The sequence below is a fragment of the Macrobrachium rosenbergii genome, chromosome 56 (assembly GCF_040412425.1).
Source record: "Macrobrachium rosenbergii isolate ZJJX-2024 chromosome 56, ASM4041242v1, whole genome shotgun sequence".
NCBI lineage: Eukaryota > Metazoa > Arthropoda > Malacostraca > Decapoda > Palaemonidae > Macrobrachium > Macrobrachium rosenbergii.
The window spans coordinates 19,679,947-19,693,170 of NC_089796.1; the positions used below are offsets into that span (position 1 = coordinate 19,679,947).

The 13,224-nt window shown below is 41.2% G+C and overlaps 1 protein-coding gene across 8 annotated transcripts in view; it reads right to left on the reverse strand.

The window, feature by feature from the left end:
- LOC136836086 (vacuolar protein sorting-associated protein 26C) overlaps nucleotides 1-13,224 on the reverse strand; it is a 340,756-nt gene that overhangs the window by 17,533 nt on the left and 309,999 nt on the right. For all 8 annotated transcript variants that reach the window (XR_010852345.1, XM_067100035.1, XM_067100036.1 and 5 more), the window contains 2 exons: nucleotides 809-1,039; nucleotides 101-259 (listed from right to left, as the gene is read on the reverse strand). Coding sequence is in view for 7 of the 8 variants with exons in the window: in XM_067100035.1 (XP_066956136.1) it covers nucleotides 101-259; nucleotides 809-1,039 (390 nt within the window). In the remaining variant the exon portion in view is untranslated. The remainder of the gene's footprint in view (nucleotides 1-100; nucleotides 260-808; nucleotides 1,040-13,224) is intronic.

Genomic DNA, 13,224 nt, shown 5'->3' on the forward strand with positions numbered 1-13,224 from the left:
ACATGAAAACATTCATGACAATTGTATATGGCACTCATATATACAGTACTGTATTGCAAATTCAAAATATACAAGCAAGTTTAAAATAATATGTACTTACTTCTCCAGTTAATGGCTTAGAGAGACAAAAAATATCAGAATCCAGATGACCCCTTACAATGAAGTGAGGAATACGAGCACGGTCTCGAACATTCTGCAAAGTCTCCGGTCTAATTTCAAAAGTAACTGGTTTACTTGTCAGAGATCCTGCAGGCTTAGGCTACAAGGAAAAAAAGCCTTGATAAGGAAATTTTATTGGAGATGAATACCTTTTCAGGAATGACCAAGTTTTATTCTTTTTATTTTAATACTATAAACATTCTTGTCCTCTATCTAATTCGATTCAGTACTAACAAGAACATAAGACAGCTCAACAACCATTTGAAATTATTTTTTAACTTAAAAATTAATAAATTTAAAGCCTGCATTATTTGGATTCCTACAATGTTTTCCTTTACAAAGAACTTATAATGCATATAATCAACGTATAAAAGTGCACTGTGTAACAGATGCTGTATCTTGTACCTACAGAACTACTCTCGAAATCAATGGAAACACATTTTCAAAAGTTGTCAGAATCTCCATTTTCAGCTTAACTAACTGTTATATTTTTGAAGAATTACAATATATTAAATAAGATCTAATATAATCTTCAGAACAAACCCTTCAAGCCAGCCCAGTAAGAATTAAGAATGTTAACTTAGTAGTCTGATATGCTATTTACTGATATTTCAATTAGTAAGAGTATAAAACCTAAACATTTACTTACCTTAAGTTCCACAATAAATTCTAGAGCTTTTGTAACATCCTTGGCAAGTAAACTTCGTTTGATATCACATCGAAGAGAGTACTGAACTGTTACATAAACTCCATGATATGTTTCATATAAAGTTTTTGAGCCACGTGCCTTCAGAGGGATCTCAAATGGAATCTCAGTTTGACCTGATGGAATTTTCCCAGACTTTGTCACTTCAATGACATTGCTAACCAGAGAGATTGGCTGGAAAGAAAGGTTGAAAAAAAATAAAACCAAAATACACTTCCAGCATCCTACTCAGGATTTAAAACATGGAAAACCTTAAATATATAATTCTTAAATACAGTATACCACATTTTAAAAGTAACTTAACCCTTAAACACCTACTGGACGATCATACGCCGACTAAAATTGGTCTGTTGAGTGCCATGGACATACCGGGCACGCTTCGACTACACAAAATTTCAACCTTCGGTCAACTTGACTTGACCTAAATGGTCGAAAACACAATTGTAAGCTAAAAAACTCTTACATTCTAGTAATATTCAATCAAGTACCTTTCATTTTGCAACAAATTGGAAGTCTCTAGCACAATATTTTTCGATTTATGGTGAATTTTTTAAAAACTTTTTCACGCCCGAGCTGCACTCGCTGAAAATTTCAGAAATTCTTTCATTTTGTCGTAATTTTTGCACTGTTCTATATTAGCCGTTACATAAAGTTTTATATATGAAAATGTGCGAAATTTCATGTAAAATACAGCAAATACAACCCATGGTTGTAGCTTTTTTATCAGTTTGGAAATATTTTCATATAAAACCACGATAACTGCCAGTCGTTTAACCTTCGTCAATTTTTGACTCGACCGAAATTGTCAAAACGCAATTGTAAGCTAAAACTCTTACATTCTAGTAATATTCAATCATTTACCTTCATTTTGCAACCAATTAAAGTCTCTAGCACAATATTTTGATTTATGGTGAATTTTTGAAAAAACTTTTCCTTTACGTCCACGCTTGTGAAATTCTTTTCATTGGTTGTCGTGAATGTTTGCACCATTTTATATTAGTCATTACATAAAGTTTTATATATGGAAATGTGCGCAATTTCATGTAGAATACAAATAGAAAATAACTCATGGTTGTAGCTTTATCAGTTTTGAAATATTTTCATATAAATCATTGATAACAAGCCAAAATTTCAACCTTCGATCAACTTTTAACTCGACCAAAATGGTCAAACACAATTATGCTAAAATCTTACATTTTAGTAATATTCAATCATGTACCTTCATTTTGCAATAATTTGAAGTCTCTAGCACAATATTTCGATTTATGGTAAATTTCTGAAAAAAAACTATTTCCTTACGCCTGCGCTACGTAACTCGCCGTCAACATCTCAGAAATTTTTCACACGTTGTCGTGAATGTTTTGCATCGCTTTACATTAGTCGTTACATAAACTTTATATGAAAATGTGCGCAATTTCATGGTAGAATACAACAGAAAATAGCTCATGGTTGTAGCTTTATCAGTTTTGGAAATATTTTCACATAAATCACGATAATCACTAAAAATTTCAACCTTCGTCAACTTTAACTCGACCAAAATGGTCAAAAACGCAATTGTAGCTAAAACTCTTACATTCCAGTAATATTCAATCGTTTACCTTCATTTTGCAATAATTTGGAAGTCTCTAGCACAATATTTCAATTTATGGTAGTTTTGAAAACATTTTCATACGCTCCTTGGTAACTCCTCGCCAACATCTCAGAAATTCTTTCGTCACGTTGTCGTAATATTTACACAGTTTTATATTAGTCGTTACATAAAGTTTTATATATGAAAATGTGCGCAATTTTAATGTACAATACAACAGAAAATAACTCATGGTTGTAGCTTTTTTATCAGTTTGGAAATATTTTCATATAAATCACGATAAATAGAAAAAATTCGACTTTTCGGTCAACTTTAACTCGACCAAATGGTTAAAACTGCAATTGTCAAGCTAAAACACTTACAGTCTAATATTCAATCAATTGCTTCATTTTTCAAACAAACGGGAAGTCTTTGTGCACAATATTTCGATTTATGGTGAATTTTTGAAAAAACATTTTTTAAGGTCCGCTTGTTAAATAATTCATGCATCGTTTTGTGATAATATTTTCTCTGTGTTGCTTTGATCGTTTTACAATTTGTTATATACCAAAATCATAGCAATTTAGTGTACAATACAAAGAAAAATAAAATAACCCGTTAGCTTTAACCGTTTTGCTCACAGCGCGATTTGGATAAAATTATATATGAAAAATTTTTTTTGCGCTGTCATATATTTCAATATTTATATATGATAATGACATTTTTTCCATTTCTGATGGTTGCATACTAAACTTCAGGCAATGACAAAAAAAATGAGCCAAAAATGAACTGTTAATGCTGTGATTTTTTGAAAAAAAAACTTTTTTTCCGCTTCGGCGCTAACTCACTGAACGCCGCCGGCATACGGGAGACGTTTTTGTAAATAGAGGCTCGGCGTTTAAGGGTTAATGTAATTTGTATTTTAAATAGGTATACAAACCTTAGTCTTTTATGTAGGGGAATTCCTTAGAGTGAACTGGGAATGGTCACTAAAACTTAATAACAAGGTGTTTTGATTAGAAATTACTGTAGGTGAGTGAGGGGGGGGGGGCACTTTCGTCTATTGTTGAGTTGACTTGAATATATAATTTAGACCAAAGGCCAACCACTGGGACCTATGAGGTCATTCAGCACTGAAACGTTAACCGACAGTACAGTAAAAGGTTTGAAAGGTGTAACAGGTGGAACACCTCGCAGTTGCACTATGAATCAATTGTTAGGAGGGGGTGGAAAGTAAGATGGAAGAAAGAGAATATGAAAGGAGGTACAATAAAAGGAACAAAAGGTGTTTCAGCTAGGGGCCGAAAGCATGCTGCAAATAACCTTAAGTAATGCCTACAGTGCACTGCATGAGGTGCACTGATGGCACTAACCCCCATAGGGACTCGCCTATTGTCATCAAGCACTTATACCTTTGGCATCAGGGACTATATAGGGTGTTTGAGGTGAGATTATGATAAAAATGATACTTTTATGATAAAATAAAGTTTTGTACATACTTACCCGGCAGATATATACTTAGCTATAGTCTCCGACGTTTCCCGACAGAAATTCAAATTTCAAGGCACACGACAGGCAGGTCAGGTGATCTACCATTCCCCGCTGGGTGGCGGGAATAGAACCATTCCTGTTTTCTAATCAGATTTTTCTTCCACCTGTCTCCTGAGGGGAGGCTGAGGGTTATTATCAGAGATATCTGTTGGTAAGTATGTATAAACTTATTTTATCATAAAAATATCATTTTTTGTACATGCAACTTTACCTGTCAGATATATACTTAGCTGATTGGCACCCTTGGAGGAGGGCAGAGACAGCTAATAACTAAAAACGGGAAACAACATATGTTGTAGGATAATCAAAAACCATGGTTCTTACCTGATTGGGCAGAAGACTTCATGGATACTGTCTATGAGTCTGCTTGCCTCCAGAGCTTCAGCGAGGATGTGACCTATGACTGACAGCCCTTCTGGATCTTGCCAATGGGGAATGACCCACTTACATGGCAGAGCCTAATATGGATCGTGTCAATGGGGCTGACCCACTTATATGACAGAGCCTACACCTGAATCATATCAATGGGGGCTATCCCTCTTACATGACAGAGCTAGGTGTCAATGAAAAATAACAAGGAGCAACAACTAATCCCGACCACCTGACCAAGCCTAACTTTGTTAGTGATACGAATTGAAAGGGGGGGCTTACTCCAACACTCTCTTCCAACCGACCATAAAAACACACATCACCACGCATTAAAAACAACCAAAATAGCTAAACTAGAAGGATTAGATTCAGCTCCTTGACCCAGCACCGAATCCAAGAGATACGTAGGCTCCAAGAGAGAAGCACTTCTCATAGGTAACACGCACATCTCTCAAATAATGAGAAGCAAAAACTGAATTACATCTCCAGTAAGTAGAGTCCACAATAGACTGAGAGACCAAGACTTGTGAAAAGCCAGAGAAGTAGCTATGGCTCTCACCTCATGTGCATTAATTCTAATGAGCTTCAAGTACTGCCCTTGCAAGAAAGATGCGCCTCCTTGATGACGTCTCTGATGAAGAATGCAGGCAGGTTTAGAGATAGTTTTGTCGGATCTCTTTACTGAGCACCAGAGACTTTCAGTATTGCCTCCGAGCTGTTTCTTTCTATCCACATAGCATTTAAGGCTTCTCACTGGACAGAGAGTGTTCTCCAACTCTTGTCCTGTTAAAGCAGAAAGTCCTTTGACCTCAAAAACTCCTAGGCCATGGCTTGAAGGGTTCTCATTCTTCGCAGGGAAGAGGGCTTGAAAGGAGCAAATCGCTGAGTCCTTTCTTAAAACCGACTGTACCTTCCAAAGCCTGTAACTCGCTTAATCTCTTAGCTGTAGCAAGAGCAAAAGAAACAAAGACTTCCTAGTCAGATCCCTGAAGGAAAGCCGATCGAGGAGGCTCAACTTCTCGGACATCAGGAATTTCAATACCACGTCCAAATTCCAGCTGGGAGGTCTTAAGCGGACTTGTTTTTGACGTTTAAAAGACCTGATAAGGTCGTGAAGGTCTTTATTCTCCGAGATGTTCAGATCTCTATGTCTAAAAACAGAAGAAAGCATACTCCTGTAATCCCTTAATGGTGGAAACGCCAAGATTGCACTGTTCCTTTAGGTAGATAAGGAAATCTGCGATGTTGCTACAGAGGTACTGAAGAGGACACTTATGGAGCCCTGCACCATCTAAAAAACCTCCCACTTCGACTGGTAGAGTGGCGCAAGGTAGAAGATCTCCTGGCTCTGGCGATAGCCTTTGCAGCCTTGCCGAAACCCTTCGCTCTAAACCAATCCTTCGATAGTCTGAAGGCAGTCAGGTTGAGAGCAGGAGATTCTTTTGTGGAATCTGTCGAAGTGGGGTTGTCTGAAGATCGCTCCTGAGGGGAGCGACCTGGGAAAGTCCATCATCCATTCCAGTACCTCTGTGAACCAGTCTTGAAATGGCCAAAACAGGGGCGATCAGGGTCAATTTGGTGCCTATTGAGACAGCGAACTTTCTTATTACCTCCCCCAGGATCTTGAAGGGGGGAAAGGCATAACCGTCTAGACCTTCCCAATTTAGGAGAAGGCCGTCTATCGCTACTGCTCTGGGGTCCGAGATCGGAGAGCAGTAGTTCTCCAGTCTTGTGTTCCAATGAGTAGCGAAGAGGTCGATATTGGGTCTCCCCAAAGGCTCCACAGCCTCGCAGAAACTTCTGGATGGAGAGTCCATTCTGTGGGAAGAACTTGATCTTTCCTGCTCAGTAGGTCTGTTGCTCACATTCCTTTCCCCCTTGTACGAACCTCGTGAGGAGAATGATGTTTCTCTCCCTCCGCCCACAGCAGCAACCTCCTTGCTGTGTCGTAAAAGGGAGAAGGAGTGTGTTCCTCCTGCTTTCTGATATAGGCCAGGGCTGTGGGTGTTGTCTGAGTTGACTAGCACTACAGACCCCTGACTAGTGGATCAGAGTGATGAGAGCCAGATGGATAGCTGAGAGTTCTTTCTTGTTGATGTGCCAGGTCATCTGCTCCCCTTCCCAGGTGCCTGACACTTCTTCCGAGCCTAGTGTTGCTCCCCAACCTGACTCCGAGGCGTCTGAACACAACACTAGGCGAGGGCTCGGCGGTTGAAGAGGAATTCCTCGACCCAGTTTTTGGGGGTCCAACCACCAACGGAGATGTTCCTTTATCCGATCCGAAATAAGGGAAGGAATCTGCTAAATCTTGGGACTTCTGATCCCAATCTCCCCTTCAGGAAGAACTGAAGAGGTCTTAGGTGCAGCCCCTCCCTAGAGAGGCTAACTGCTCCAGAGAGGAAATGGTCCCAGCAGACTCATCCACTCCCCTCGCGGAACAATTGTCTTTCTTAGAAAGGCTGTCACCTTTCTGCAGGCAGCGTTCCCTTCTTTCCAGGGAGGGAAAGCTTGAAAACCCTGAGAATCCATCAGAATCCCCAGGTAGACAATTCTCTGCTGAGGAATCATCTGGGACTTCTCGAGGTTTACTAAAAGTCAGGACTGAATCAATTTTTAAGGTGAGTGATAAGTCTCCAGACAACGGTCTCTTGAATGGGCTCAGGATCAGCCAATCGTCGAGAGATACAAGGGAGATCCTTACCACCTCTAAATGTAGCCAATGCCACAGTTTTCAGAATGCTCCCATGAACACTTGGGGGCTGTCGAAACCAAGCACAGAGCCCTGAACTGAAAAAGCTCTTCCAGCTACCATGAACCTGAGGTACTTTCTGGAGGAGGGATGGATGGGTATGTGGAAATAAGCATCCTGAAAGGTCCAGGACACCATCCAATCCCCTGGACAAAGAGCCGACAGAACTGAAGATGTAGTTTCCATCGAGAACTTCTTCTTGATGACAAAAGAAGTTCAGGGCGCTTACGTCCAGAACCAGTCTCCAACCCCCGAGGTTTTCGGCACCAGAAAAAGCCGATTGTAAAACCCCGGGAATGGAGATCTTGAGCAGTTCTATGGCTGCTTTGCCAGCATTTGGTCCACAGCTAGCAGAAGGGCCTGTCTTGAACAGGTCCTTGTATCTTGCGATAACTCCTTAGAGTTGTTGTCAGGGAGGTCTCTCCTGAAGGGATGAGGTAGCCTTTTCTCAGAATTGAGAAAGGGACCAGTTGTCCGCCTCTCTGTGTGCCCAGACCTCGGCGAAGTTCAGCAGTCTGGCACCCACTGACATCTGGAGGACTTGAGTCTCACTTTTGACTTCCTGACCGGAGTCCTGAAGGTCTTCCTCTTCTCTCTCTGGTCTCGCGCTTCTGAAGGAGGATCTTTGCACCTCGAAAGGGCTCCTGAAAGGGCCTTCTCCTTCTTACAATAAGGCGCAGCAGGTCTCATCTTTTCGAGGATTGTGCAAGAAGGTCTTGGGACGCCTTCTCCGACAAGGACCTAGAAATCTCTTTGACTGTCTCTTTTGGGGAACAGATGGCTCGAAAGAGGGAGCGTACAGGAGGAGGACCTCTGGAGAGGAGATACAGATTTAGACAAACAGGAGCTGATACTGGACCTCTTCTTCAGCAATCCAGCTCCAAAAAGGCAGCGATCTCAGTAGAACCGTCCTGACGGCTTTGTCTAGGCAAGACAAAGCGCTGCTGAGGTCTTCCATACTAATGAAGTCCGGGTCCAAAGTTCTCTTAGCTAAGGCCCTAAGAGACCAGTCCATAAAGTTGAATACTTCCAGGATCTAAAAAAAGGCCCTTGAGGAAATGGTCCAGTTCGTACTCATACCCAAGAAGCCTTGGCGAATTGGGAGAGAGAGCTTCTTGAAGAGTCGACCAAGGAAGAAGTCGATCCAGCCGATGAGGAAGAGCCAACCCCATCGGTTCTTTGGTCTCATACCAAATTCCAGCTCTGCCAGAGTCTGGAAGAGGCAAGGGAGAAAACCGTCTTGCCAGCATCCTTCTTAGACTGCACCATTCACCGACTCCCTTAAACGTTCTTCATGGAGATCGTCGGACACATCTTCACCATAGAGGAGGATCTAGATGTCTTCGTGCTCGAAAGCATAGAGCCAGGAGAAGGAGGAGAAGCAGGCAAAGGGATTCTCCAAACTCTTGGATCAGTAAAGCTGCCAACCTCTTGTAGTCTGAAATACTGACATCCAGGGGATTCATCCTCTGACAAAACTTCCAGACCAGCAGGAGGAGGAGAACGTTTAACGAAGAGGGGCATGACAGGAGAAGAGCGCCTAGAAGGAGAGGAGCCTCTGACCACTGAAGAGCGCCTGTCTGGGGAGAGGCGTCTGTTAGAAATCTGGCGCTGACAGGAGAAGAGCTTCTATCTAACAGCTTGCTCCCCATTAGAGAGAGGCGCCTTCCAGAAGGGAGTTTGGCTGGGGGGCGCTTCTATGCTCTGAAGTATGGGACTTGAAGTGAGGGAGCTTGTCAGAGAGAGGCGCTCTAACAGGAGAAGAACGACACGATGAAGCGAAGGTACGGAGGGAGAGGCGCTTCCCTCGAAAGAAGAGCGCCTGGAAGAGAAGCGCCTGCTGAGGAGACGGGCGCGCTGTTACTGGAGTGGGCTTTAACGGAGAAGAGCGCCTCAACGGCGAAGGAATCCAGCAGGAGGCGGTTCAGAGAAGAGCGCCTGCAGACGGAAGGGTTAACTGGAAGAAGAGGGGGCCTGCTGGGAGAAGGACTCCTGGAGGACTGATGGGAAGAGAAACATCCTTCCCCTAGAACAGAGGGCAGCCATAGCCAAAGAGCCAGCAAGAGCAGATAACTGAGCTCTGGAGGCCAACCAGGATCTGCTTAGTAGACTTCTGAACTCCCTGAAGAAGAAGGGGGGATCTATGAGCTCTCTTCTTCACAACAGGAGAACCTCTGGGAAGAGCTCAGGGCTCTGGAGTCCATAGCTCTCCTCTAGGCACCTTCCAGGTCCTTCGAAGGGCCACGACTCCTCAGCCCGAACTCCACCCGCATCTGGGAGAAGATTTAGCAGAAGAAGAAAACACTTCAGGATCCCTTTTCTGTGGCGATCCGAGGCAGCCTGGACGCTAACAACAGGAGCTGCCGAAGGGCGGCCTGACCGGTGGGAATGCTCTACATCTCCCTGCGGCACTACGACATTCCCTCCTCCACTGGTCCTGGGAGTTTGGAAGAGTCTAGGCCTAGGAGCGACATGAGCCGGTCAGGCGCCCCCACTGCACTGGGGACACTACACAAATCACTGTCACTTTTTCTTCTTATCCTTCATAGCACTTGTGCTGAGATTGCCATTTACGGATCGTGGCTTTCATGGCAGCCATCTCAGATGATGTTCGATGAAGGGGTGAAGGTGCTGAAACCAAAGGATTACAGGAGAATCTACAAGACTATTATCTCTGCTTCCCACCTGCTCTTAGAGCGAGACCTACTCGAGCTTCTGGAAGAAGCCTTCCTAGCTCTATCCTTCTCCAGCTTCTTTATGAGTCAAAGCCTTCCATTCTTGATCAGACAATTTCTCAACTCCCTTGCATACATTATCAATGCAGCAGTCATTCCCCCACACCTCATACATACAGTGTGAGGGTTCTGCAGCTTTACGGCAGCCTCACCTACACTCTTGCCCAACTTTTACCTGAAACACAGGTGCAACATTCATTTCAGACATCTTTAAAAAAATCCCAAAGCCAAAATTCAAAACAATCCACAAAGCGTATGCCAAGCCAAAGATCAATACGTCACCAAAGGTCAGTCCAAACAAATCCTCAGCAAGTTTAAAAATGAAAATCAATGCAGGAGGAACCAACAACAGATGCTTGCCGGAACCAGCGACAGAGAAAAATCTGATTAGAAAACGTGAATGGTTCCTATTCCCGCCACCCAGCAGCGGGAATGGTAGATCACCTGACCTACCTGTTGCGTGTGCCGCAAAATTTGAATTTCTGTCGGGAACGTTGGAGACTATAGCTAAGTATATATCTGTCGCGAACGTCGGAGACTATAGCTAAGTATATATCTGACGGGTAAGTTGCATGTACAAAAACTCTGGTTTGCATACCTAGGAAAAATAGAAATTTTTATAAAATTTATTTTTTAAATACTTACCTCTCTATTATGATAGCTGTATTTCCCGCGTCAGGCGGGAGGATGATAGTGTATGAAAAGTAATAAATTGATAGGATAGTTTAGTTTGAACCGTCTATTGATCCATCCCTTTCGGGTGGTCTGAGCGTCTATAGTTTTTCATTCAGTTTTTTCTTTTGTCCACATGAGTGGGGAGGTAGGGGGGTGATACATTAAAGAATAAATCTTATTATAAATATTTCTGTTTTCTAAATGAATCTTACCTCTATTATGATAGATGATTCCCGCATTAAGCAAAGGAGGTGGGAAAGGTGCGACGTCAAATTTAATATCCCCCAAGAAAACAATAAAATTCCACCAGGAATAAGATGCTACTTACCTAATGATTAGCATCCATCTGCTGGTACTGCCACCAAGCAAGGATTAATTCATTAGGTAGCAAGACCTTTGAACAATGCTGGAGGTTCCATGCTAGGGATACCACTCACACTATGATGCAAGTGGGACACATGGCCTTGTACCTAGGCCAGCAGAACAATGACGTTAAAAGAATGAAGGGCCTTACCTAATACAACATACCTTCATACTCCCCAAAACTTGACAGTACAGCTACCCTAAGTGTTCAGGATATGAGTTCCCCTGCCATAATGAGGGGTGAAAGACCTCTGCAAAATTCATATTGGATTTCCACATCTTGCACACAGTGCGAGGCAAATACAGAGTCACACTCCATTCCTTAAGAAACATTCTTAAGGAAACTGAAAGTGGTCACTACCACTTACACATTGTGCAATCTTACTTTAAGCAGAGATAAAAAAATTAGTCTAGATTTGTGTGTGCTTCTCTGACCAGAGCCTTGAACAGACAAGACATGCCATTTTTTGAAAAGTGTAAGTCAAGTTTCCTAAGGCTGCAAAAAAGGCTGTTGACATTTCATTTGATTTCCCTAGTCCTTTGCAAATATATAGAGAGCGCTCTGACTGGACATAAGGAAGTTTCTTCCCCATCTGGTACCAAAGAGGACAGAATGTAGATCATGATAGAGCAAGGCAGAGGATGTAACTTAAGTTATTCTTGGCCCTGAAAAGGGGTACAAAAGAAAGGACTACTCTTTGGGTAGTAAAGCCTACATGGCATGAGAAAGCCTGAAGCAATACACTTTTTGCCAAGGCCAGAGCTAATAAAAACAGTCTTCACTGCCAAACCCTTTAGGGAGGCAGCCAAAGGGCTCAAATGGGGCATGCATAAATATTCAGCACCACATCCAAATTCCAGCCCAGAGTTTAATTTAATACAGTATAGGAATAGCGCTACTAGCACATAAATTCACTATGTGGAAGGAAAAGTAGGGCCTGAAAATAATTGAAAAGTTTCTTATAAAAATCGCATGTCCAAACTATAACTGATATAAATTCTGGTTTGTTTTATGATGTCGGCAAATGATTGAATTTTCCAAAAGCAATAAGAAAATCTTTTGCAAGGCTTAGAAATAATAACAAAGCAATCAGAAAATCTCTGCAAGGCTTAGTAATAATAAAAAGACATGCCACAATGAACGTGAAATTTTAAGGAAATCGTGATATTTTTTGAAATAATCATGAAAAAAATATAATAATTACGTTTGGGGAGTTCATTTTTATAAAAACTGTGTGGAAATGTTTGAAATTTCATGGAAGCAATCATTTTGCTATAAATGTGTTTGCTAATTAGCTTTCGATTAAAAATTTTTTTCGGAGTGCAATTTTCAATTTTCCAACCCACATATGTTGACGTTTTGTATCGCACCTAAGTAAGGTTCAAAGATGGAAAAAATAAAGGTGGCATTAGAAAACTGAATAAATTTCTATAAAACACACAAAAAGAAAGATAATTGTATATGTATTGTTAGAATAAAATTATAAATTGTCATTTAAAATACGGACAATCTTTTTTTTGAGAAAGTATAACTGGCAATGATTAAAATCAATAGAAACGTTGAGATTTTTACAATTTTAGAGTGATATATAATACATGCACAATGAAGTTATTTACAGATTCACAAACAGGCGTACAAAAAATTATCATAAATCCTACCTTCCTAAATTTAAATTTGTATTCCAAGAAGTAAACCACCTAATCAACAAATCTGAATAGTTTTATGTCTCTCAATAAATGGAATGTGAAGAAACTGCATTTTCTTGAGGAAGTCCAAGATCCCCAAAAGGGAACCCTGATCCTCGTGTTCTTGGATAGGTTTTCTGCAGTGTTTTTTCTGCCAAAAATAACTTCGTATGACATTATTTTTCTCCCTTCTATTCAGATCCTGTTTAATTCCTGACAAATTCCCCTCCATATGCCTTACAACTTTAATTTGCTACAGTATTTTAATAGCATACTAAAATATCTAGTTTGTACTCATGTAAGTAAGTAAAAAATAAGAGGATGTTATTTCACAGAAATACATCTGAAAACTTCTAATCAGGGGTGAAGCCTATAAACTGTTTTTTTTTGATACCATGACAATGATCGCTCCCTTCTGGAGCCTCTGAGATAGACCTGCTTCCTTTGCAAAATCAACCCTTGCTGTAACGTCCACTCTTCAGTCTGTCTCCAAGCAGTTTCCTTAAACAGCAGATATATAAGTTTTTTAATCTCACACCCACCTGGATGATATAGAGAGAAATTTTTAACATGGTGGAAAAGATTCTAGGTTTGATCAATCTAACCAAGGTCTGAACATTTCTGCTTAGTTTTACCAGGGAGGTAACTAAGACTTAATAAACAG